General features: G+C 42.8%; 1 protein-coding gene across 2 annotated transcripts in view; it reads left to right on the top strand.

The window, feature by feature from the left end:
- Window positions 1-894: 894 nt before the first annotated feature.
- LOC137351752 (endophilin-A2-like) overlaps window positions 895-26580 on the top strand; it is a 151239-nt gene continuing 125553 nt past the window's right edge. For both annotated transcript variants that reach the window (XM_068016547.1, XM_068016546.1), the window contains exon 1: window positions 895-1106. In XM_068016547.1, the coding sequence (XP_067872648.1) occupies window positions 1062-1106 (45 nt within the window). In that variant the 5' untranslated portion in view covers window positions 895-1061. The remainder of the gene's footprint in view (window positions 1107-26580) is intronic.

The raw sequence follows: 26580 nt of genomic DNA on the forward strand, positions 1-26580 counted from the left end.
CTTTCTCCTGAATGTAATGCATGCAACACTCATTAAAGGGTATTGTTGACCTACATTTCAATTTTGCAAGACAGAAAAAAACATTTTTCTCCACTGGCCTAAGAAAAAGTGAAGACAGAAAACCCTGAAACAAACTTCAAGTTCAGAGTATCAAAGATGGGTCCACTACAATAAATTAAGTCGGTTGCTTTTGGCGGGTGAAATCTGTTTTAACTTTTCCCATGCGTATAAAGATAACGTATACTCACTCAATTGAAACATATTTGCAGTTCATCTCCCTCTTCCTCCCCTCCAATTTAAACTTCTTGACTCACCCCATCACTACTACTCTCCAACATTCAGGATGTCCTGAATTAAAGGACCTAGACCCTTTCCTTTGAGTTTCTTCATGATGAAAGAAAGCTGCGGATAACGCTTACAGGTGACATTATCATTTCAGTGACTTACATTTTACCTTCTTCAGCAATACCAGAGGATTCACACCCCATAAAGAAAGACTATTTTATGACTAATAATAAAAAACCACCTCCAGGCGCGTATCCATTGTCTCTCGAGATAAGGAGGCCCAAAAGAAAGAAAAAAAAAGAATAAAAAATAAATCCAAGCAGCTCACAGAAAGATGAATAATCCCAGTCCTCCAGGGCGACAGGTGGCAATATGTCTACAGACTGCATCACTGGAGCGCGGCAGAGGGCGCTGTGTTTGGAGGACCTGGAGCGCGGCAGAGGGCGCTGTGCTTGGAGGACCTGGAGCGCAGCAGTAGGCGCTGTGTTTGGAGGACTTGGAGTGCGGCAGTCGGCGCTGTGTTTGGAGGACCTGGAGTGCGGCAGAAGGCGCTGTGTTTGGAGGACCTGGCCAGTCGCTGAGCTACTTTCCTGCCGGCGGGTGGCGCTCCTTGTCGCGCTGCCGGAAGTAGCTGCGGTTGCCATGTAAGATTCCTGACAGAGTGACGGTAGCTGGGATCCGCTTGTTTAAAGTGAAGAGAGAGCGAGAAGAAAATAATTAAAAACAGTCGCGACTTAATTTCTTTTTAAATTGTTGTCCGTTAAAAGTGTCCGAGGATGTCGGTGGCTGGGTTGAAGAAGCAGTTTTACAAAGCGAGTCAGGTAAGGCGCTGGAGTGGGCCGGGGGGGTTCTCTGTGAAGGAATGAGCTTTCAGTCCGGGTGCTGCCAGTGTCACTCAACTCTCTGCCAGCAGAAACATTCGCTGTAACTTACTGCTACAGCGTGGTTAACCGTGTTTAATGGTAATATAGTGGCAATGCAAAATTCCACCTTTCCCCCTAAGTAAATTCATGGAAAAGCATAAAAAGAAGTCTGGATTTTTTTTTGCTGCTGTAAAATCAGTGACTTCTAACTTGTTTCAGCTGGTCAGCAAATTCAGTTTGAATACAACTTTTTCCTGTGCAAAAGGAATTTGGGAACGGGAAACAGAAACGCTTCCTTTTTGATTTTTGGACAAATACTTGGATTTATTTTACTACCAACGTGAAAGAGACTGGTTATGAAATCTCGATGCCAAATGAATTATTAGTTCCGGTTGGATTTTTAATGTGGCTTTTTAAAAAACGTACTGATAACTTGTGACACTTTATTAGTTTGCAAGCCAGTGAACTGCGATGTTTATCATGAATCGCTTTAATCTTGGAAGAGTTGCAAATTGCGTTGATCGAAATGCAGCCCTACAGTGTTTAACAACGTTAATGTTGAGGGTTTATAGGGAGACGGTAGCATTATTTTGTCACAAGTGACTGTAAACGAGCTGGGTGCCTGGATGTTTCAAACTTAAAACGTATGCATTTTCGTACTACCTGATGGGAAAGTATAACAGTTAATTCAAACCCTTAGGTAAGTAACTGGTGGGGAAGATAAAAAAAAAAATGCAGCTTATTGAAAGTATACAGTTTTTAATGTTCCTAATGTCAGGCAGAGCAGCATTTGGGGTGTTATAGTTGATTTTAGTACTCATGGCTTGTGGAAAATTAGGATTGTTGCTGCTGATTTCCATCTAAAGACTCAGTAAAAATTTCTAAGCATATGTTGGGTGAGGTTGGCTACCATTTTTCCCTATGGTCAAATAGTCTTGTTGAACTTGAGACCAGTTGGGTTAAGTATTGGAAGATACTGTGGTCATGATGCAGCATAAGTCTGTTCAGGAGAGGGAGGAAAACAAAATTCACTGATGTAAAAACAGAAATTGCTGGAAATACTCAGGTGGTCAGGCCGCATCAGTGGAGAGAGAAGCAGAGTTAACGTTTCAGGTCTGTGACCTTTCATCAGAATTGATTTTAAATTTGCTTTTAAAATTGACTGGTGTATCTGGCTGCCATTTGCTAAACTATATTGGTTTCTCATTATAAAAAGATCCAAAGAAACCCATTTGCCACGTTGTGTGGCAATGATTTAATTTCAATGTAATGACAACTTTTATTAATTGGAACAGTTAATTCTCTGCAAGTTACTTTCAAGCATGAGTGGGAGAAAAAGATCTGTTGAATGCCTATTGTGGTGATGTTTGCAGAAGGGTCAGTCTGTGCCGTAAACAAACCAGCCAAAATTTCTGTTAATACTATCCAGTTACCTCTGCTGGAAAGTACTTGTGTGGAGACAGGAGTGGGCTTGGATGTAACGTTCTTCATGGTTGGATAGCTTGCTGACAGTGTCCAGCACACATGAAGAATGACCATTTGGGTGAGGTACTGGCGAAGTGCCAGTGGATCTTAAATCTTGTGGTCAGTGCCTTCAATGGAGATGAGGGGAAAAAATTATTGATCGGAAACATTTCTGTTTTCTAGAATTTCAGAGTATTTGAAATTTGAAAAAAAGTGCCATTTTGCAAAAAATTGTAAATATGCATTTCAGGGCCAACTTGTGAAGGTATTATGACACTACACAGAGGAACTTCACTTTAAGAATGATTTCTACAGTAGAATTGCTCTGCTAATACTTCGCGATTCTAAAGCGTGGGAGGAAGTCTCCCGGCACTCTATAGACAGCATTGTTTGTTTGAGTGCAGTCACATAAGTAGTCTGTCTTTGAAAGTTATACAGAGGCAGCATATTTTATGTAAGATTTCTGTATTGGAGCCCAGTAAGAACCATGAATTATGACCTGTGTTCCAGTGAGGGTTTAACACTGCTCTTGAATATAAAATACCAGTTTATTTATTCATCAGTCTGAATGAAATTATCATAACTGTTGCATTATATGCATTTTATTATGTATGTTCTTTGTTTATGCATTTTTGAAAATATTTTCATATCTATCTATTCCTATTTTTCAATCTTGTTACTTCCTGCAAGATACAGCTAGACTTTTCACTCAGTTTATTGCTCTTAAATTAAGACTTAAATTGCATTTTTTTCCGATTTCCTTGCCATTTTCTCGTGAAGGAGCCAACTCCTGTTGGGGTACAGTTCCCTCCAGTACATCGGTCAAGTGGAGATATATGCAATGTAGATACTGTGGCCTATAAAAAAGGGATGTGTTATCTAAACTTATACACTTTGTGAAATCCTATTTTTCAGTGTTGTATTATTTTGCATTGTGGCCCAGCCACACTGAGCGGAAAGGTCCCAAATGCCATCCCTGGGCTGTGTCAAATTAGCAGTTTTCAAGAGTATCAGTGGGTTTGCTACAGTTGACCTTGTCATCCAAACAAATGGCGAAATGCCAAGGATGATAGGAATGCAGAAAGGCCGTCTCATCTTCAGAACACCTGTCCATTGCACCCCAGCTCTGGGAAACTGGGAGCAGTGATGCATCCTGTGCACCCTAACTCCAGACGACCAGAAGCAACTCCAGCTTCGTTAGGCCCGGAGCAGCAACCTGACCAGCGCACTCGGGGAAACTGGGAACAACTTAGCGCCCTGTGCACCCCAGCTTTGGGAAGCCGGGAGCAGCAAAACTCCCAGAAAAGTAACAGAGACAAGACAGCAACAATGGAGGAAAGCCCAAACCTCCCTGCTTACGTTATCACATATTCCACAACACCGCCCCCCACCACAGCCGAAGTCACCCTGGTGCAACAACTCTCTCGTAGGTGGTCAGGACGGTTGTCTTAGCCCAGTGACAGTGTAACAGTTTGCTAACGCTATGGGTATGCAGGAACATATCCAAGTACTGGGGCTAGCATTGACAATTGGACTGGTAAATTACACAGTTTAAATGGCATTAAAAATTTCTTCCATTGATGTGTGTCGTGTTAAAGCCACTACACCAAAGTATTTCAACCTTGAATTACCTTGCCAAGGTCAAAGCTGACCGATTTCTGTATGAGTGCAGAATATTGCATGTTCGCACCTAGAGGCAATGATCATGGTCCCATGGACCATTGACCTGGTCAGGAGGAAATGACTGTTACTCTGCGGGGAGGCAACTTCATTACCGAAGTTAAGGAGGTGGTGGGTGGCTGCCTCCTTGTAGCAGACATAATATACAAAAATGCTTTGCTCCAGTTATTCAAGGTGTAGGCCCTCGTTCTGAAGAACGAGCAACTGGCCATCTTCCTGCAGTTCCCACTGCTGTTGCCGATGTCTTGGCCAATCATAAAATAAAAACAAAATGCTAGAAACACTCAGCAGGCCAGGCAGCACCTGTGGAGAGAGAAACAGAATTAATGTTTCAGGTCTGTGCCCAGAACAGATCCAGGCCAGTCGTGCTAGGAGATAACTTCAACCATGTCATTGATGCAGCCGGATAATCTGGCAGGACCAACAGCAAACTGCACGTCACAACCAGACTCCTGATGATGGAAGCAATAAAAGATGCCAAGTTGCGTGAAGTCTTCAGCAACCCTGCAGATGGAGCATCACGTAGATGCATCTGGTCCAGGCAGACATGCCTGTCCATTCCAGGATGGTCTTCCTGTTTGTGACCCGAGCGCTCATGGTCAGATCTGCCAGTGTTCCTCTCTGATCACTGCCTCCCACTGGCCAATTGTCACCCTGAAAGACCAGAGGTTGGCAGGGTCCATGGAAACTGAATGTGAAACTGTTGCCTCCAGAAAACATTGAGGAACTCAAAAGGGATTACAAAGGTTGGAGATCCGTGCATGCCTGTTTGAGTCCCAAACGCACTGATGGGAAGCGATCATGGAGAACATCGAGGTTTTTCATCTTTGAAGGTGTTCAGAAGGCAGGAGAGAGAGACTGAGGGAAATGTCCCGTCTCCAGAAAAGCATGTAGAATCTGCTCCTGCTGCAGTCGATGGGGGTTGATGTCAAGGAGGATCTCCAAGAGATGAACAGCCAGCAACCCTCACTCTTTGTTCGGAGGCCACCAAGATCATCTTCTGGTCCACAGTCTGTTCAATGGAGCAGGATGAGATGGGCTTGCATTTCTTCCAAAAGGTACACAGAGAGAGCTCTGTGATCGGCAGCCTGAAGGAAGAAGACTGCATCACATCATGACAGACTAAGGATCAGCAAATCCTTTTATGCTGGGCTGCATGACGTGAAGCCCACAGACAGCACTGCCTCCCAGTCCTTCCTGTCCTCTATCATGGAGGTCTTAGACAACAGAAAGCGGAAGAATCTGGAAAAAACGCTAACCCTTGACGAGATGACAAAGGCCATCAGGTTCTTCAAGTAAAACTACTGGAAGCAACAGCCTACTGGCCGAGTTGTATTCAACTCTGTGAAACTGGATCGCCCAAGACATGCTGGAAGTGTACAAGAGTATGCTTCTGGCCAGCAGCATGTCAGCATTCATGAGGAAAGGCAACTTCACTCTCATCTATAAGCAGAAGGGGGAGAGGGAGGAAATCAAATTGGTGGCCCATTTCACTGCTTAAAATGGATACATAATTCTGTCCCAGTTTGTCACTAATTGGGTCAAGTCTGTTCTGGAGTTGGTGATTCACCATGATCAGACCTGTGCTGTACCTGGCAGGAAGATCTCTGATAGCTCCACTCTACACAGGGATCCAATGGCCTACATACAGGCCAAGAAGGGTGCACACCTGCCTCGTCAGCTTGGACCAGGAGAAGGCCTTTGGCAGAATATCGCACACCTACGTGATGAACATGCTCTCCAAAAGGGGATTTGGGGAGGGAACCAGCAATTGGATGCAACTACTCTACACAAACATCAGTAGTGCAGTTTTAATTAATGGGTGGGAATCTGAAAGCTTTCCGATCAAATTAGTTTTGTTTAGAGATACAGCACTGAAACAGGCCCTTCGGCCCACCAAGTCTGTGCCGACCATCAACCACCCATTTATACTAATCCTACACTAATTCCATATTCCTACCACATCCCCACCTGTCCCTATATTTCCCTACCACCTACCTATACTAGGGGCAATTTATAATGGCCAATTTACCTATCAACCTGCAAGTCTTTTGGCATGTGGGAGGAAACCAGAGCACCCGGAGGAAACCCACGCAGACACAGGGAGAACTAGCAAACTCCACACAGGCAGTACCCAGAATTGAACCCGGGTCGCTGGAGCTGTGAGGCTGCGGTGCTAACCAATGCGCCACTGTGCCATCTGGAGTCGGGCAAGGCTGTCTTGTCCGTGTGCTATATCGAACCTTTTGCCAAATCTATCAGAGGTGACAATCAGGCAGCATACATGATATTGCTTTCTTCTGCTCCGATCCGCTGTCAGTCACAGACTAAGTATTTGCGACCAGTTCGAACTGGCCTTGGGAACCAAAGTAAACAGGGCTAGAGTGAGGCTATGTTCTTTGGGAACTGGACTGACCTATCCTTTGTCCCCTTCGCCATCAGATCAACTACCTGAAGGTGCTGTGGATATGGTTTGAAGGGGCAGGATTGTGCACCAAAAACTGCACAAGAGAAACTGGGCATGTGGGAGCAATGCTGCCTTTTCATTGCAGGATGTAAAAATCACTAGGTTAAGTGGGGGTGGGGAGGGAAACGTATCCAATGTCGTCCTTTAATCTGATGGCCACCTTTTGTGTGAAGCTGCAACAAATTATATGTAGACCCTCAGTACGCAAGCACCAGGTGCTGAGGTTCTATCTGTCCCCGGTGTTGCAAAGGATTTGCCTGGCTACTTTGCCGCGGAACGCTCCATTCAGTTGGACTGTGCCATATCATCTGTCTATCGTGGAAAAGTTTGTGCAGAAAAACAGCTTTGCCCGGAAGTCCGTCATGCAGTGGTTCGCACGTAATGTCCTCAAGGCCTTGCAGGAAAAGGAGATGGTGGATCCTGTCGTATAGTTCCGTGAGCAGCTTGTCAGTCACTTGGCAGAATGCCTCATTGCCTGAACTTTCGAACAAGCAGTGAGACATAGCTTGACTGGTTGTGAGAAGGTCTCTCCAGATCCTTGATGCATACCCAACGTCTCCTTGCCTCCATGCTCCCCTTGAGGATGCTGCAGTGGGGATGGGACCATTGACCACCTCCTTCTGGAATGCACCTTTGCAAAGAAGGTCTGAAAAGAGAGACAGTGGTTTTTGTCAAGTTTTATCTCGAGCAGCTCCGTAACGCATGACCCTGTGCTCAATGGGCTTTTCCCAGGGTGGTCTCTGTGCGAGTCCATCATCATCTGATGGAGGAAGAGGGCTCGGTGAAAAGGGCTCTTTGGTTTGTTGGAAACTAGCTGGTCTTCCAGTGCAAACGGCTGTCCACAGCCAAATGTTGTAGACTGATACATTCCAAGTTTCAGGACTGTGTGCTGAGGGATGCACTAAAGCTTGAGGCAGTCGCTGCAATGGCTCAATGGGGAAAGGCCAAGTCTAATGCCCTCCCACCATAGTACACTGCGGGGCTGGAACCTGTGTAAAACGCCTCGGGCTGTGTGTACCAGAGAAAATGTTTGACATGAAATGCATATTGTATGTTTATATAACCTGTAATTGTAAGGGTAGTGAGGCACCTCAGAGTGCAACATAGTGCACTGAAAGGAACTGAACTGTATTGCACAACACAACAGTTCAAATTTGACATTACATAATGTACTTTTACAAATTTTATGAATAAAATCTATTTTTTGAATAAACCTGCAATAGGGAGGGGAAAAATCATGTTTCTCATTCTGTTGTTATCCCATGATTTGCTCCAAAAAATGCGTGCATGTGGATGTCCAGTAAGGACAGGATCTGGATGAACTTTGATACTCCCATCGTTGAGTAGCATTCAACAGCATTCATTGGCATATACCTTTTAAACAGTGGTCATTTGGGTAAGAGGGCAGAGGTTTGTGTTTCCAAACTCTGCTCTGCAAAAGTCAATGTCTCTATTGGGGTGGGGGTATGGAATGGAAAAAAAGTTGTGTAAAGTTCTGAAAAGGGATGTGTTGTCTAAAACTATGGATTGTGTGTAGCATTGCTCACTATTTTCTAGTGAGGCAAACTTCACTATCCGTAAAACTGTTTTCAATGGTTTGCTGTTTGCAGCTTTTCTAACTGTACTGTTTCATCAACATATAGACAGGAAGGCAAATTAATATTCCACATCAGGAGCTCATAATTTGAGTGAAGTCTTTTTATGGTGATGCACTGGAGATTTGAGTCAGACTTTATATCTGAAGTAGGAAATGTGAAAATGACAGTAAATGGAGGGCATTTTAGATTCATTCCCAGTTAGAATGCATATAAAATGAGAGGCTTATAATGCATTTTGAGTTATGAATGCATCAGTTCTGAATTTTCTGTGCATTGCTCTACTATTGCCTTTTAAAATAGGGTTTGTGTTGCACTTTGCAACAGAATGGGAATTTTGGTGCTCACAGATGCAACAGAATTGTTTTTAAAATGCATCTTAAAATAAAATAGTTTGACCACTACTTGTGTAGCTTTTAGGCAAGGACAATATAACATAGAATGTGTTCTACATCGTGGTTTATATGTGAAAAGTGACCAGTTAGACCAAGTACTGGAGGGTGTCTGTGGCCCTATACCCCAGCAAGGCTAGCACCTTGTGGAACATGGGGGGGATAATGGGAGAAAATTGGGAGTGTGGACTTAAGCCTCATGATGCTCAGATGTATGCACATTTAACATATCCAGGTGAGTAATTACTTTTGTCAGGCCACATCATTCGCAGTACGTAGATCTGTACAGATAAGTAGCGAGATTGGAGGTGCTCCTTGGAAAGTGGATATAAAGGGTCTCCTGATCACTAGGCATTAATGGCAGGGGGTTGCTTTGGGTAGATTGTGGGTTGATTTTTTAAATCTTCCAATCAAGAAAGTGATACATAAATGCAAATACTTAATCGTTCCTCAAGGTCTCAAAGTGCTTCGTAGCCAGTTTTGAAGTGCAGGCACTTATGTTATGTTGTGAATTCATTTGTGCACAGCAAAGTCCAACAAACAGTATGACTAGTTAATCTGTTCCTTGAGTGTTCTTCAAATTGTGCCGTAGCATCTTTTACGTCTACATGAACAAACGGATAGAGGATCTACTTAATTTCTCCTTTTTGAGATAAGGCAGTTGCTACACAATGCAAGCCAGGAATATGCGCTCAAGTCCTAAAGTGGGGTTGAACCTACAACCTTCTGATTTTAAGGTGTGAATGCTACCATGCGTTAAGCTGATATTTGAAATATATGCTTATTTCTCTGAAAATCTTTTCCTATTTGGCTTGTATTTTCTTGCATGAAAAATTGATCTGTTTGTTCTGGTAAACCACAGGATCTAGCTTGTGTAGTTTATCCTGTCAGAATCCCACAGCCATGTGGCAGCACGAAATTCAAACTTGTGGCACGATTATCAATGATTTTCTATTCCTTGCATGCCTGCTGCTGCTAAAAAAAAAATAGCCCAATAAAACAGTATTTTCTCTTTGTATTCAGTTCAAATTACTTAACTTTAGAGTGACCTGAACCACAGTGCTGCTCAGTTCTGTCCCTATCGTGGAATGATAGCAGCTGAAGTTCAGATGGAGGCATTTGGCCCCTCATTCTGCTCCTAATTCCCCCACTGGAGCTATCTGCTCTAATCATACCTGCTTTTTATTGTAAACTTTGTAATTTTTTTAATTTCAATTTCTTTTCTCGAATTCCCTCATTAGTTATCATGGACTCTGCTTCAGTAACTAGTTGTGATAATTCTTCTGTACTCATTGCTTTTTGCCCATCTCAGTCTGTGGCCCTTCATTACTGATTCATCAACTGGGAGAAAAATCTCCACGAGTTAAACTCTTTTGACAGTTTGTTAGATTATGCCTTAACTGTTTTTTCACCATCTTGCATTCTTTGATTTTTTTTGTGAACTTTGTGTTTGAATTTTTCTGTTAAGTTTAGAGTTCTGTAGTTCCTTACTGTTCTTTTCCATTTGCCACATTGTTACACCTTGTTCTGCTGTGCAGCTGCATGATTGAAAGAGGTGGGACAAATATGATGCTAGACCAATTTTATTTTGCGGAAAAATAAATCCTTTTTTGTGTAAGTGAAAGTTCTAGCGAAAAATAATGTATTTCCTGGATTATTTATCTTCATTCATTGAGTAATTGAACACACGTGGATTATTTCTTAAACATGTCAGCTGACTGTGCCACTCCTCTGATTGTAACCTTGGCATTATGATATGACGTTGCAGAATATCTGCTCCTGACACGTGGCAGGCTTCAGCAACTTTCAGGGTCATAATTGGAGCTATCAGTGATGACGGAAGTCCATGACTGTCTTCACGATTTATCTGCACCAGTACTGAATGGCACAAGATCTCACTGCAGCCAGTATGACTGTATCACTTCTGTTTGTTCCACCATTGCCACCAACAGTGATAACATTTTGCTGTCCAATTTAAGTGTGTAACCATTTCAGTTAGCTCAATATAGGCTGCATTTGTTGCCAGATAGGGATCTGGAGCACTATACTGCAATAGTATTTTTACAAAACTGACACTGTTTGAGATTTGCATTGTCACATTGAGTTTATACTTTGAATGAAAACTGAATTTCATTACATAATAAGACTACAGGTTGAAGAGTATCTTCATCAATTGTACTGAATTATAGCCTTTAGCCACTAGTCCCATTGTTAGAGATTAACTTTATCTGTCCTCCCCAATTTCTTCCTCCTCCTCCTCCTGACACATGCTATAATGCCAAGAACCCTGCATGTCATAGTCAGCTATGGCAAAGAAGGAGGCCATTCAGTTCATCAAGTCCATGCCGGCTCTCCACAGAGCTATCCAGTCAGTCCCACTTCCCTGCTTGGTGCACGTTGCCGTTAAGTCTCTTTCCCTCAAGTGGCCATCCATCTTTCTTTTTGAAGTCATTGGTTGTCTTTGCTTCCACCACCCTTGTGGTCAGCAAGTTCCAGGTCATTACTGGAATGGTCATTACGGGCGGCGCAGTGGTTAGCACCACAGCCTCACAGCTCCAGCGACCCGGGTTCAGTTCTGGGTACTGCCTGTGCGGAGTTTTCATGTTCTCCCTGTGACCGCGTGGGTTACCGCCGGGTGCTCCGGTTTCCTCCCACAGCCAAAGACTTGCAGGTTGACCGGTAAATTGGCCATTGTAAATTTCCCCTAGTGTAGGTAGGTGGTAGGAGAATGTAGTAAGAAATATGGGCTTAATGTAGGATTAGTATAAATGTGTGGTCATTGGCCGGCACAGACTCGGTGGGCCAAAGGGCCTGTTTCAGTGCTGTATCTCTAAATAAAATAAAAAAAAACCCTATGTAAAAAAAAAAGTACTTCCTCATCCTCCCCCTGTATCTCTTGTCCAAAACTTTCAATCTGTGTCCCCTAGTCCTTGTGCCATCATTAATGCTTTGCCATTTGACCATGTTTTACATATGAGACATATTAATGACTTGGAGGAGGGGGCAGAGTGTAATATATCCAAATTTGCTGCTGATACAAAAATAGGTGGGAGGGCATGTGGTGATGACATAAGGAATTTGCATGGGGATATAGATCGGTTGAGAGTGTGCAAAAACTTGGCAGATGGAGTTTAATGTAGGAAAGTGTGAGGTCATGCACTTCGGTAGGAAGAATCAAAAGGCAGACGATTATTTAAATGGAGAGAGACTTCAAAAAGTGCAGCACTGAGATTTGGGTGTTCTTGTGCATGAAACACAAAAAATTTGGCATGCAGGTGCAGGAAGTAATTAAGAAGCAAATGGAATTTTGATCTTTTATTGCTAGGGGGTTGGAGTTTAAAAATAGGGAAGTCTTGTTACAACTGTACAGGGTGTTGGTGAGGCCTCACCTGGAGTACTGTGTGCAGTTTTAGTCCCTGTATTTAAGAAAGGATATGCTGGCATTGGAGGCAGTTCAAAAGGGATTCACTGGGCTGATTCCTGGGATGAAGGGGTTGATTTATCAAGAATGGCTAAACTGGTTATGCCTTTATTCATTCAGGTTTAGAAGAATGAGGGGTGATCTTATTGAAATGTGTAAGATTCTGAGGGGCTTGACAGGGTAGATGTTGAGATGTTTCCACTAGTGGGGGAAATCTCGAACTAGGGAACATGGTTACAAAATAAGGGGACGCTTATTTAAAACTGAGATGTGAAGGAATTTCTTCTCTGAGGGTAGTGAATGTCTGGAATTTTCTACCCCAGAGAGTTGTGGATGCTGGATCACAAAGTATTTAAAGAGGAGGTAGATGGATTTTTGAAATGTTGGGGAGTTGAGGGCTCTGAGGAGCTGGCATGAAAGAGGAGTTGAGGTCTTGGACAGATTGGCCATGATATTGAATGGCGGGGCAGGCTTGAGGGGTCGAATGGCTGCCTCCTGCTCCTATTTCTTATGTTCTTACGTTGACACCTCCACTCCTTTCATGTCAGCCTGCTTGTCTGACATCCAATCCTGGATTAGCAACAATTTCCTTGAATTGAAAGAAAGATTTGCATTTATATAGTGCCTTTCACTACCACCAATTGTCTCAAAGTGCTTCATGCCCAATTAAGTGTTTTTGGCGTGAACATGCTAATTAACAGGAGTAGGTCACTCGGCCCCTCGAGCCTGCTCCGTCAGTCAATAATGGCTGATTTGATTGTAACCTTGACTCCACATTCCTGTCAATCTCCGATAACCTTTCACACCCTTGCTTATCAAGAATCTATCTACCTCTGCCTTAAAAATATTCAAAGACTCTGCTTCCACCACCTTTTGAGGAAAAGAGTTCCAAAGACTCTCGATCCTCAGAGAAAAAAAATTCTCCATCTGTGTCTTAAATGGGCGACCCCTTATTTTTAAACAGTGACCCCTAGTTCTAAATTCTCCCACAAGGGGAAACATCCTTTCCACATCCACCCTGTCAAGACCCCTCACGATCTTTTATGTTTCAATCAAGTCACCTCTTACTCTTCTAAACTCCAGCGGATACAAGCCTAGCCTGTCCAATCTTTCCTCATAAGGCAACCTGCCCATTCCAGGTATTAGTTTAATAAACCTTCTCTGAACTGCTTCCAAAGCATTTACATCCCTAAATAAGGAGACCAATTCTGTACACAGTACTCCAGATGTGGTCTCCCAATGCCCTTATAACTGAAGCATAACGTCACTACTTTTGTATTTAGTTCCCCTTGCAATAAACGATAACATTCTATTAGCTTTCCTAATTATTTGCTGTACCTACATACTAACCTTTTGCGATTCATGCACTAGGATACCCAGATCCCTCTGCGTTTGAGCTCTGCAGTTTCTCACCATTTAGATAATATGCTTTTTATTGAGAGTTTCCGTATATTTTTTGTTAAAACTTGGAATCTACGTTTTAAAACTGAAGAGGTTGACCTTCTGTTTTTTTTTTGGAAAGGAAGTTCAACAAAAAGTGAATGTAAGCAAGTTGTGCTAGAAAGCATATGATTTCAAGAAAACACCACAGGGTTTGACTTAAGAGCTATTCTTTGTTGTGACAAGACAGAATTTATGATTACCATGCATCTTTCTTGGGAACAAATTTGGTTTCACTTTGAACTGATGCTGTTTTTTGGACTAAAAGAGGCAATTGGAATTTGTTTATGGACCTGCCAGGAGTTCAGAAGAAAACATTTGCCTCTCTTTGAAGAATCCCTGCTTTTGAAAAGCACAAGCCTGTATGAAGTTGTACTCTTGCCTCCTGCATTTTTGCAGAAACCCTGAATATTTGCAGAAACCTTACATCTTCAAATGAACTTTGCATCGAATGTGTGAGTACTGAAACCTCTATTGCTGCACATCTGCTGTAAGATCTATGTGAAGCCTTCTGCAGTTGAATTTCTTTGCCTACCCAAACAGACTGTTCTTCAGCCTCACCTGCAAAGATTCCTAGTTGCAGCCAACTATTCAACTTTGGGACACCTTGCCAAAACAAAGGACTTCCATATGCAGTATTTTTTTTATTCCTTCTATTTCTTTGTAACAGCTGTGAACAAAAAAAATCCCTTTTTTCCGGTTTACCGGTTTTTGGATGTGTGTGCATGAGGGCAAGGATAAAAATTTGGGGCTTTAATATCTCAATTCGCGTATATATTTACCTCATTATTGGTTAAGACTTGGTTTATAATCGGATAATTTTATTCAAGAAACCTGGTTGTGATTTATTTTGGGGACAAATGGAGTATCTAATTGGCTGTTTTGGTAAGTGAGAAAATTTATTGATATGTTGTGACCTATGGAGAAGTGGGACTGAATTAACATTGCACTCCTCCCGCTTCAGTCATTCTTCCTGCCAAAATGGACAATTTCACATTTCCCCACATTATACTCCATTTGCCAGATTTTTTTTCCCACTCACTTAACCTATCTATGTCCCTTTGTAGCCTCCTTATGTCCTCTTCACAACTTGCTTTCCTACCTATCTTTGTGTCATCAGATTAGCAACCATACCTTCGGTCCCTTCATCCAAGTCATTGATGTAAATAGTAAAAAGTTGAGGCCACAGCACTGAATCCTGAGGCACACCACTCGTTACACCTTTCCAACTAGAAAATGACCCATTTTTGCCTACTCTCTGTTTCCTGTTAGTGAGCCAATCTTCTGTCCATGCCAATATGTTACCCCCTGCGCAGTGAGCTTTTATTTTGTGCAATAACCTTGATGTGGCACCTTATCAAATGCCTTCTGGAAATCTAAATACAATGCATCCACCGGTTCCCCATTATCCACAGCACATGTAACTCCTTCAAAGAACTCCAATAAATTAGCTAAACATCATTTCCTTTTCACAAAAACATGTTGACTCTGCCTGATTGCCTTGAATGTTTCTAAGTGCCCTGCTATAACGTGTTTAATAGCTTCTAACATTTTCTCTAAGACAGATATTAATCTAACTGGACTGTAGTTTCGTGCTTTCTGTCTCCCTCCCTTTTTGAATAAGGGTGTTGGATTGGCTATTTTCCAATCCAATGGAACCTTCCCCGAATCTAGGAGATTTTGGAAAATTAAAACCAATGCATCAACTATCTCACTAGCCACTTCTTTTAGGAGCCAAGGATGAAGTCCGTCAGGCACCGGGGACTTGTCAGACCACAGCTCCAACAATTTGTTCAGTCCCACTTCCCTGATTGTAATTTTCTTGAGTTCCTCCCTCCCTTCCATTTCCTGATTTACAGCTATTTCTGGGATGTTACTTGTATCCTGTATAGTGAAGACTGATGAAAAATATCTGTCAATTATTCTGCCATCTCCTTATTGTCCATTATTAATTCCCCAGACTCACTTTTTAGAGGACCAACGCTCACTTTGTTAACTTTAAAAAAAAAAATATCTATAGAAACTCTTACTGTCTGTCTAGTTAGCTTTCTCTCGTACTCTAATTTTACCTTCCTTATCAATCTTTTAGTTATTCTTTGCTGTTCTTTATATTCTGCCCAATCATCTGACCTGCCACCCATCTTTGTGCAATTATAAACTTTTTCTTTAAATTTGTTGGTATCTTTTAATTTTTTTAGTTAACCATGGATAGTGGGTCCTGCCCTTGGAATTTTTCTCGTTGGAATGTATCTAAACTGTGTATTCTGCAATATCCTCTTAAATATCTGCCACTGCATCTCTATTGATTGACCTATCCCTTAACCAAATTTGCTCGTTCTGCTTTCATGCCCTCATAATTGCCCTTATGTACATTTAAAATACGAGTCTTGGACCCATTCTTCTTTCCCTCAAACTGAAAGTGTAGTCTTTGGAATGTTGTAGTACAGGAAATGCAGCAGCCATTTGTGCACAGATAGCTCCCACAAACAGTAATGTGATAATGACCAGACAATCCTATTTCTTATGTTGATTGAGGGATTAATATTGAGCAGAATTAAATACTAGGAAGACTGTAGCCATTATCTTCAGCCACAAACAGTATTCCTTCACCATTTGATTTATCCTCTTTCCTGGCCACTGTCCTGAGACTGAACCAGACTATTCACAACCTCAGCATCGTATTTGACCCCAAACTGACCATATTTTGTTAACTCCAGCCTCAATTATTCCAGTGCTATCGTAATGGACCACCTATCTTCCACTCTTCATAAACTTGAGCTCATCCGAAACTTTGATGTAAAAGAACCAGTGGTATCGTTCAAAGAACAGTAATTAGTTCCCTCAAAAAGCACCACAATAAGCAGAGTATCTGGTCATTCATTTGTTTGTTTTCTGTGGGACCTTGCCACGTGCTGTAATTACCTACATATCTCTGATTATACTTTAAAAGGTCATCCAATGGCTGTAAAATGTGTTGTGGCATCCTGAGGAAGTGATAAGGCCCCATTATAAATGCAAGTTTTTTTTTTACTTTGGTACATACATATTGATAATACTAGAGTAAGGTACTAGAGGATCTCTGTGGCAGTATACCTCAACTAGTTAACAGCTTTGGAAGAAGTTGGAAAATTGGTGGAAGAAAATATTAAGCTGAAAGATAGTCAACTGATTGCTAATAATATAATTAACTCTCCTGTTGAGATTAGAAGTTGAGTGTTTAAAAAGTTCTAGACAGATCAGCTGACAACCTTATATTTCACTGTGGGCTATTGCATTTCTACTGCAGATGTTAAGTTCCAATGGTCTGATTACTTCCTCAAGTGGTATTACAATGCCCATCTGAATTTGGTTTAGGTGACTTCACCAATGAGCTATTGAACGTATTTTATATTGGTGCAAATGGAACCTGCTTCCAGATAAATTCCCAGCTTTTTCTAATAGAACAGCAAGAGAAGGAAAGAGATCAGCACTGATCATGGGCATTGACAATATCCCACATCTGAGTGTATACAGAAACCCATAGGCACACTGAATAGCAATTTTGCCATTTTGAATTTTGCGCAATGTGCGGTAAAACGAGCTAATTAAGAATGTGGTCGAGAATTTCCCTTTCAGTATGTGTTTGACTCTTGTTAACAAAATGGGTTTGATTGGACTATGACATTCTGAGCACAGAGGCCTAACTCTGCCATGTACAGTAGTGGAGGAACCAAATTACATCACGGCAACTACCAATTCAGTGAAGCTCACGAAGAATTCATCCTGTGACAATAATTGAGCAATATTGGACCAATTGACTGACTGACAGCTCTTCGCCAAAAGTGTTTATTTGAACATTTTGGTACATAAGGAAAATTGAAGTTAAGAAAAAGCCATTCTGCGCATCAAAGTATATCCATTGGAACTCCAAATCGCCAAGCCTGGATTCCAACTGCATTTTGAGTTCCCTGTTTGCAATACTTGATGCAACGCAAGCCATAATTATTATGTTTCCAAGTTTTATATAAAATTCAGCATATGTCAGGAACAAAAAAAGGCAAATCTTGCATTAACCCCGCTTAGATGTCTTTTCGCTGTATTCCTTCAATCAAAAACATATTTGTTTCTTGGACCCATTTATACTATCTACTTCTGTGACTTTCCTGAGTAACTCATTTCTAGCTCCATAATTCTTGGAGTGAAAGATCTGTCTGACTTTGGCTATTACTCCTAACTGACTAATTTTTAATTTGTGTCATTGATTTTTTGAATCCTTCACCGCAGTGAGTAATTTCCTGGATCAGTTTTGTAAATTTAAAATTGTGAAAATGTCAGTTAAGTCTCCTTGCAATCTCCAGAACACAGACCAGAAGTAAACTGATTGTGCCTTTTTCTATCACTTATTATTTAATGCTGCTTGTGGAATTCTAGAATAAATGCAGCAATTTATAACAAGTTTTGGTTTATGAAAAGTTTTACCTATATATTTGTACCTTAGGGTAGTTCTGGTTCAGTTCCAGCAATTTGCTATCGCAGGTTTGAATGGAATCACATTTATTTTGAATCTGCAGTGCTGAACATAGCAAGAAACCTCATCAGAGTTCAGTTTCGCCTGATTAGCATCTCTTCAGGTCCCTCCTGTGGCCTGTATGACCTTTGCCTGTGCTCCTCAGCAGACTTATGTGCCTTCATCATAGTTCATCCAGATGTGGGTCATTGCAGCTGGTCATTAGTGCTGATCTTTTTCTATTGCTGTTGGTTTTGCTTCCCAACAACTTTGAGAGAGAAAGCAAGAACTAACCCAGCATCTACAGAACAAGTAGAATGGGTCAATTAGTGCTATAATTGTAGGATTTGCCTCCTTTCTCTATGGAATTGCTTGCCATCCACTTAATAACAGCCTGAGGTGGCATTGGAGAAATTAAGTCACTGCATGGGAAATTCAGCACAGACCCATATCTGTTAAAAAGACATATGGTATCCAATATCAAGTTTGATGAAAGGTCACTGACCTGAAATGTTTGTTTTCTTTTTCTCTCCATTGATGCTGCCAGACTTGTTTGAGTATTTCCAGCATTTTCTGTTTATATTTCAGATTTCCAGCATCCATAGTATTTTACTTTTTTACAGTAACCTTGCCTTTATAAATAGAGGCATAGATACCAAAGCAAGGAAGTTATGCTAAACTTGCAAACAACATTGCTTAGGTTCCAGCTGGAGCATTATGGTCAATTCTGGGTACCACACTTTAGTAAGAATATCGAGACCTTTGAGAGGCTGCAAAGGAGACTTATTAGAATGGTACCAAATATGAAAGTCATCAGTTGTATGGAGAGATTAGAGAAGCTGGGATTCTCCTTAGTGCAGTGAGGCTCAGAGGAGATTTGATCGAGGTGTTCAAGTTCAAGGTCTGCTTGGGTATAAAGTTGAAACCCTACACCGACCTGACCACAGCCAACCTGAGCCCGACCCCGGCCCAAGTTCTTTAACTTTTTTTGCCCCCGACCCGACACGAATGTCGTTGATCCGTTCCAGCAGCAAGCTATTCCTGCAGATGGAGTTGTGGAGAATCATGGGTAAGCCTGATCTCCTGACTTCCCGGAAGCAGCACTGTCCAGCCCGACCCGACCTGACCTGACCCCGAATGCTGGACTCTGAATATAGACCCAACCCGAACCCGTGCATGTAGTCGGGTCTAGTCGGGCTTGGGTCGGGTAGCCAGGCTTTAGGTCAAATGCTTGAAGGATTTTGATAGAGTAACTGAAGAAAAACTGTTTCCAGTGGCAGAAGGGTCTGTAACTAGAGAACACATTTAAGGTAATTGGCAAAAGAACAAAAGGCAGCATGAGGGGAAAAAATTATGCAAGATGCCGTTCTGAGATGTATTGTCGGGAAAAAGTGGTGGAAGCATAATTTTCAAAAGGGACTTGGATAAAGGGGAAACGTTTTCATCGCTTTGGGAAATGAGTAGGAGTGGGACTAATTGGATAACTTTGTCAAAGAGCTAGCACAGGCATAATGGCTCGAATGGTCTCTTTCTGTGCTGTATCAGTTGAATGTTTTCTGAAGCAACCCTTGTGCAAGACATTTGGGTTTGGTCTTTGAAAAACTTTTAGTAGAACACACACACTTTGCAATTGAAATTTCACAAACGTTCAAGACTTTTTTGTTTAAAAAGTGTCTGTGAATATAAAGAAAGAAGGATCTTAGAGATTAACTTTTTTTTAATCCAAGTATTGATGAGTTGTTCGAGAGTGAGATGTTAGTGAGTGTTCTCCTGATAGCTCAGCTAGTGCAGACTGCAGTTGGGCTACAGACCAGAAAGCTTCCAAGTGAAGTACTGTGCTCATGCCTGGGTTTCGAAATTGGCTACAGTGCTTCTGGGATAGGAGGAGGAAAATTGGGCATGAACCCACTAATCACTGTTATGACCAGGTGAGAAGGGGTCTAGGGGTTCCCTCTCAGCCTGTGCCTGGTTTAACCGTAACAGGGTTTAATTTTAGAAACACCGTGTTTTTAATGAATCCTTGTTAACCGCTCCAATTGTAAGGCAAAGAAATCAGACAGGTTTCCTTTAGATTTAAACAAGAAAGGTAGAAGTTTATTAATCGTAAACTCTAATCTGGCTAACGACTACGAATATGCGACGTGACTACGTTAGCATGCATACGCGATAAACACACGTAGATAGAGACAGACCAAGGGGAAAAGTTTGAGGTAATATCTGGTAGTTATTTACTGTCCTTTGAGTTCAATGTGGAGTCTTTGGTTGCCAGTAAGTCCTGCTATTGGTTGGGGCCCAGTTCACGCTTCAACTTGTTTCGATGTCAGAGTCTTTTCTCTCTTGAGATTTATGTGTCTTCCGTCGGTCCAGTGGCTTGGGAGAAGGCGAGAGAGAGCCAGCCAGGAGAGAGGCTTGCTTGTTCCAGCTTCAGTTACAAAACTTGCCTGCTGTTCCTTTCTGTGTGGCACAATTCAAAAACCCCAGGTTGCCCAGCAGGTCAGTCATGTGATTAACTGGCTTACCTACTTCTGCGTATGTGTATTGTATTATCTTAGGCCCTGGACTGTGCTTCCTTACACCTTCACTGTCTGGTGATCAAAATCTGTTTGGGTTACTTGAATCAGGGAATAGTCCTTTGGCTCCACAAACACTGTCTCTTAGTATGCAAATGTCCTCCAGCCAAATCTCTGGTGATCTCTTTAAACAAGTCATTTCTTCACTCCAGCAACAGTTTAAAATTAATGTTCATATGACGAAATTAATATTGCCTCATTCTTGGCAGTTGGGGGTCTGCATGACATCGTATTCCAAAGAGCCGTGATGGAAGTGCATCTGTAAATGTTGGTAAACAGGAAAAAAGAACTTGCCGCACCAAATCATGCCTTCAGAATGTCAGAGAAATGTTTTACTTATGACAAATTGCTTTGAAGTACAGTTACTTTGTTACATAGGCAAATTCAGGAGCCAGTTCATGCACAGCAAAGACCCATAAAAAGCAATGAGATGTATGATTAGTTTATGATGAGAGTTGGTTGAGGGAGGAATGTTGACCAGGACTTGAATTCTGTATTCTTTGAATAGCCTTGAGAGATTATTCATATGAGTGGTCAGTTAGAGCTTTGGTTTATCTTGTGCATCATTTCCTGTGTGTTGTACTAAAATGCTAACCTAGATTAGGTGCTTGAGCCCTGGAGTGGGGCTTTAACCAATAACTTCTGTCTCAAATGTGCGTGTATTACCAATTAAACCATTTGGTTCTCAAATGTCCTTTAGGGAAGGAAATCTGCCGTCCTTACCTGGTTTGATCTACATGTGACTTCAGATCCACAGCAATGTGGTTAACTCTTAAATGCCCTCTGAAATGGCCTAGCAGACCACTCAGTTTCTCAAGGGCAATTAGGGATGGGCAATAAATGCTGGCCTCGTCAGCAACACCCACGTCCCATGAATGAATAAAAACAATCTGACGGCATTGGCCTTGGCTATGATACCTTTTTATGGAATAGACTGACATGCTGTTGAACTTCAAATGGGAAATTCAGCCATGTAGTTCAAGTGCTGAAGAGCATTTTGTGCTCATGAAATTGTACCTTAGCAAGGAATAAGTGCCTGGGTAAAGGGAAAGAAAAAAAGGGAAAGCAGGCAGAGAAAAATAATTATGGAAAAAGTGGCATGTATAGGGTGGTCAGTGGAAGAGTTAGCTTAGTATGCCGATATGACCAAAGATAGATTTCTTGGATTTCGTGAAGAATTGTTAACTTTCTGCCAAAGTAACAATTGTGTAACTTCCTTTCCAGCATTGTAAAGTAAAGCTATTGTGGTTAGAGGAAATTGTCAGGCAACCCCCCCCCCCCCACCTGCCAAGACACACATTATTTCACCACATGAACAAAAACTTAACATTGCAAGCGCTGACTGGAAGTGAAGGCCTGCTCGGGTCTGGGGAATAAAACCCGACCCAAACCCGACAGAACCACATCGGACCTGGCCCGAGTCCTTGCATTTTTTCCCCTGCCCAATCCGTCCCGAGCCCAACCCGACCCTAATGCACTCTCTGTACTTAACACTTTTGGATAGATGGAATGGAAGGAAGCTGCAGCATGAGCACGATGACGTTATAGAGACACCCACTCGCTCACTGCGCAGACTCAGAGTCTGTGGAGTCCGGATGCACGTTTCCCTCCTTGACATCCTGGACTCCCAGCTCAGGCATGCTTTTCAAATTTGACACTTACATACTCAACTTCCCTTTTCCTCCCAGCAGAGCAAAAGGTAGTACTGTGCATGTCCGACACGGACTCGGCCCGAGCCCAAAAACCGGACCCAGAAGAGCGACCCAACCCCGGCACATGTCGGGTTTGGGTCGTGTAGCAGGCATTTAACTGGAAGGATACTTGCATAGTACCAGACAATATTGAAACAATGGGGACCCAGCAGTTGCTTCTCCAATACACACAAGTGGTTAAACCAGTTTTAGTCACATGACTAGCTGGCTGGAGTTTTTGAATTTGAACTTCCAACAAAGGATTTGAACTGAACGCTGTATGCTCATGGACTGAGAACATCTCCTCTCTAGTCTGCCTACCTTCATCTCATTCCCACGGAACTGAATTTTGTGAAGACACGTAATCTCAAAGAGGAGAAAGGTTTCCTTCGCGAACAAGATTTTAAGACGACTACTGGGCCCCAACGAAACGCAAGATCATATCTTCAATTAAGGACTACAGCGAGCTCGAGAAACAGTGACAAGATATTGCCTCAAACTGTTCTACTTATCTTTTCTGGCCATATCTGCACGCTTATATTGCGTGTGCATGCTAGCGTGGGCGCGTCGTAAATCCGTAAGCGTGAACTGTATTAGAGTTTAAGGTTTAATAAACTTCATCTTTCTTCTTTAAACCAAAGAAAGCCTGTTTGTGCTCATTTCTTTGCCTTATAATTGGAAACTTGTGAACAAGGATTCACAAAAGGGGAGCTCAAACCACAGTGTGTTTAAAACAATAAGACCAGGTGAAGACAGCAAAGGACCCCTAGATACATTTCTCATGGTCGTAACAGAAATTGGGAGCTAGTGTTCAGATTGTTACCTATAGACGAATGAGTAAATTGGAAGTGGGAAGCCAAATTGTTCCCAATCATAAAAGAACAAATCAATACAGGTTTTCTTGTGTGTGATTGTATATTAACATGTCTACAACTGAAGCGAGTAGCTCTCCAAGCCAGGGCGAAGTAACTTGGGATAAGTTAAAAGCACTGTCTATGGAGGAGTTGAGAAAAATGGGTGAGCAGTGCAGGATCATTGTACGTGGTAAGGCTAGGACGTCTGAACTCCTAAGGCTCGTGGCCCACCATTTTTCGCTTGAATCTGAAGAAGTAGAAACTGGCTTAGAAGCAGAATCCTCGAGGGTAGAGTTAGCAAAGACACAATTGGAACAGAGGAATCTTGATTTAGAAGAAAGAAAAAAAAAGAGAGGCAGGAGAGGGAGAAAGAAAGCCTTCCAAAGGAATGTGAAGAAAATGAAAGGCAGGAGAGAGCAAGAAAGACAGGAGAAGAAACGAGAGAGCGAGAAAGAATATTCCGGAAAGAATGTGAAGAACGAGAGTTGTAGCGGCTTGAGTTAATTAGGGGGCAACAGAGTAACCCTAGTGAAAGCATGGCCAATATTGAGGATCAGAATTCAGGACTAGGTACAAGATTGCTAAAACTCGCCCATCTAATTCCAAAATTCAATGAGGAAGATGTGGGAGCATTTTTCGTGTCTTTCGAGAAACTGGCAAGGCAGCTAAAATGGCCAGCTGAGACCTGGTCTCTCTAACTGCAACGCAAACTAATGGGAAAAGCCCATGATGTTTATTCCTTGTTGCCAGATGAGAGTTCATCAAATTATGAACTGACCAAAAATGCTATCCTGAGGGCATGTGAATTAGTACCCGAAACCTACCGCCAAAATTTAGAATGCTCAAAAAGCAAGCTAATCAAACTTATTTGGAGTTTGAAAGAAGCAAGCAGTTGGCTTTTGACCAGTGGCTGAGGGCTTTAAAAATACAACTCAGCTATGAGACTCTCGGAGAAGTAATCCCGTTAAAGGAATTTGAAAACTCTCTCCCATTCTCAAAAACTAATGTCAAGGAGTCACGTGTTCAGGGAGCCCGGCAAGCGGCTATTCTGGCCAATGAATTTGCTTTAATTTATAAGTCGGTTTCCCAGGGGAGAACTTTTCCTAATCCGCCCCACAAATCCAAAAAGGACAAAGGGTGGGAAGGTGATATCTGCCCAGGCAATCCTGGAAGAGAAAGGAAAGCAGGAGACACAGGGGGCACTCCTCCAGCCAAAAAGGAAAGTGCTGTGAGCAAGAGTGAGACCCGGAGACCTGTGTGCTTCCATTGTAACAAGGCAGGGCATTTAAAAGCTGACTGCTGGAAACTAAAGGGGAAACCGGTAGGGTTAATCAGGGCACTCCTGCTCAGGGAAGATGGGACCCTGATGGAAAGCACAGAACAAGCTGTGGCTTCAACTGCAGTAAGAGTGCAACCCAGGAAGCTCACTATGGCCAGTGCAAGAAAAGTTAATAGGATTCCTGAAGGTTATCAGGGTTTTGTATTTGAAGGGAAAGTAACCCTGTGTCCCTCGATTGGGGCAAGCAAGCCCGTTGTGATTCTCAGGTACACAGGGGCCAATAGATCCCTTTTACTGGGAAAAGGCCTAACCTTACCCCCAGAGAGTGCAGTGAACATCCAAATGGCGGTGACTAGTATCTGAGGGCAGTGTATGCCTGTACTTGTACACTGGGTGCACCTGGATTGCGACCTAGTTTCGGGAACGGTAACAGTAGGGATTGTCCCTAGGTTGCGTGTGGACGGGGTTGACCTCCTAGGTAATGATCTGACAGAGGTGAAGGTGGTAGCCTCCACCACCCCCCCCCCCCCCCCCCACTGCCCCCTGCCCCCAGTTGTGCAAGAAAGACTGCAGGAGGTCAGAGAGACAGGGCGGTGGCAGGAGACCGTTTCCTGCAGAGTGGGTCAGGCCCTGATCAAACCAGCTCCCACAGAGGAGACTGCATTGGCTGCAGGCAAATGACCATGAGGTCTGCCTGTCCGAGACTTTCCTTGGTAAGTTACGAGACCCAGGGAATGAATTAAATGGATTTTCCTAAGGTGAGGCTCAGCGAGCCAACCCAGTATTGCGAGAGTTGCACAGGCTGCCCAGACTGAAAGTAAAGCAGAGGGAGTCCCTGACTGCTACTCATTAAACAATGAGGTACTGATGAGGAAATTGAGTTCTCCTCACAGACCTGAGGGCAAGGAGTGGACAGTAATTCACCAGTTAGTGGTGCTGCAGAGGTACCGGGGAGAAATATTAAGAAGGGCCCACGAGACTTGTGTGACTGTATATGCCGGTATACGAAAGACCAAAACCCGCATAAGACAGCAGTTTGACTGGCCAAAACTCCACAAAGATGTGGTGGAGTACTGCAGGAGTTGCCACATGTGCCAGGTTGAGGGGAAACCCCAACCTACAGTGAAACCTGCACCTCTAAGTCCTGTATCTCTGTTAGGAGGATCCTCCAGCAGAGGGCTGGTGAACTGTAAGGGACTCCCGTCGAGAACAAAAGGGGACAGGCAGGCATGTGGCTGGCAAAAGTTTAGAAAGAGAAGGGGGGGGGAAAAGTGACCCAGAGGGCAGGTTAAAGGAAGTCCGGGAAGAATCCCGGATGAAAACCCCTACCGCCCGGTCAACCAACCCAGAAAAATGTGAAAAGTTAAATCCCACATCCTCCTATGTAAATGCAGACTCTAGCAGCACCCACCAGAGTTGTTCACAGCATTTACAGGAACCTGCAGAGACAAAGACCTCTAGTGGGCAGAGAAACCGTGAGGATGATGCCTCACCTAGTCGAAGTGTCACAGCGGAATGCAGCTAAGTCTGCACAAATACCTGCAGGTAGGAGTGTCCCAGAGAACAAAGGGGAGAGTAACAGAGACTCCTCCCCCACAGTCAGTGGAAAAGGGAACCATCTCCTCAAGCCAAAAGTGTTTGCATGAATTAGGGAGTTCAGGATAGACCCCCCCCGCCTCCACTTACTCTGCTGAGGGGGGAAAAAATAAAGCAGCCCTGGCACCTAGAACAGACCATTTTTAACAAGCTTAAGATTGGTGAATGAATGGAAATGAATGAAAGAAATGCTTTGTTTCTTTTGGTATGTTATATTTCTTTCAAACTCTGTAATGAAATGTGCCATTTTCTTCAAAGCGCATTTCATTTCCCTGGGTGTGGAGGCGTCCGGCAATTCCTCCGCCTGCCAAGACTGAGGCGCATATTATTTCGCCACATGAAAAAAAACTTAACATTGCAATCCCTGATTGGAAGGACATTTGCATAGTACCAGACAATGTTGAAACAATGGGGACCCAGCAGTTGCTTCTCCAATACACAAGTGGTCAAACCAGTTTTAGTCATATTACTAGCTGGCTGGCGTTTTTGGATTTGAA

This window comes from Heterodontus francisci, chromosome 36, assembly GCF_036365525.1.
Source record: "Heterodontus francisci isolate sHetFra1 chromosome 36, sHetFra1.hap1, whole genome shotgun sequence".
NCBI classification, from domain to species: domain Eukaryota; kingdom Metazoa; phylum Chordata; class Chondrichthyes; order Heterodontiformes; family Heterodontidae; genus Heterodontus; species Heterodontus francisci.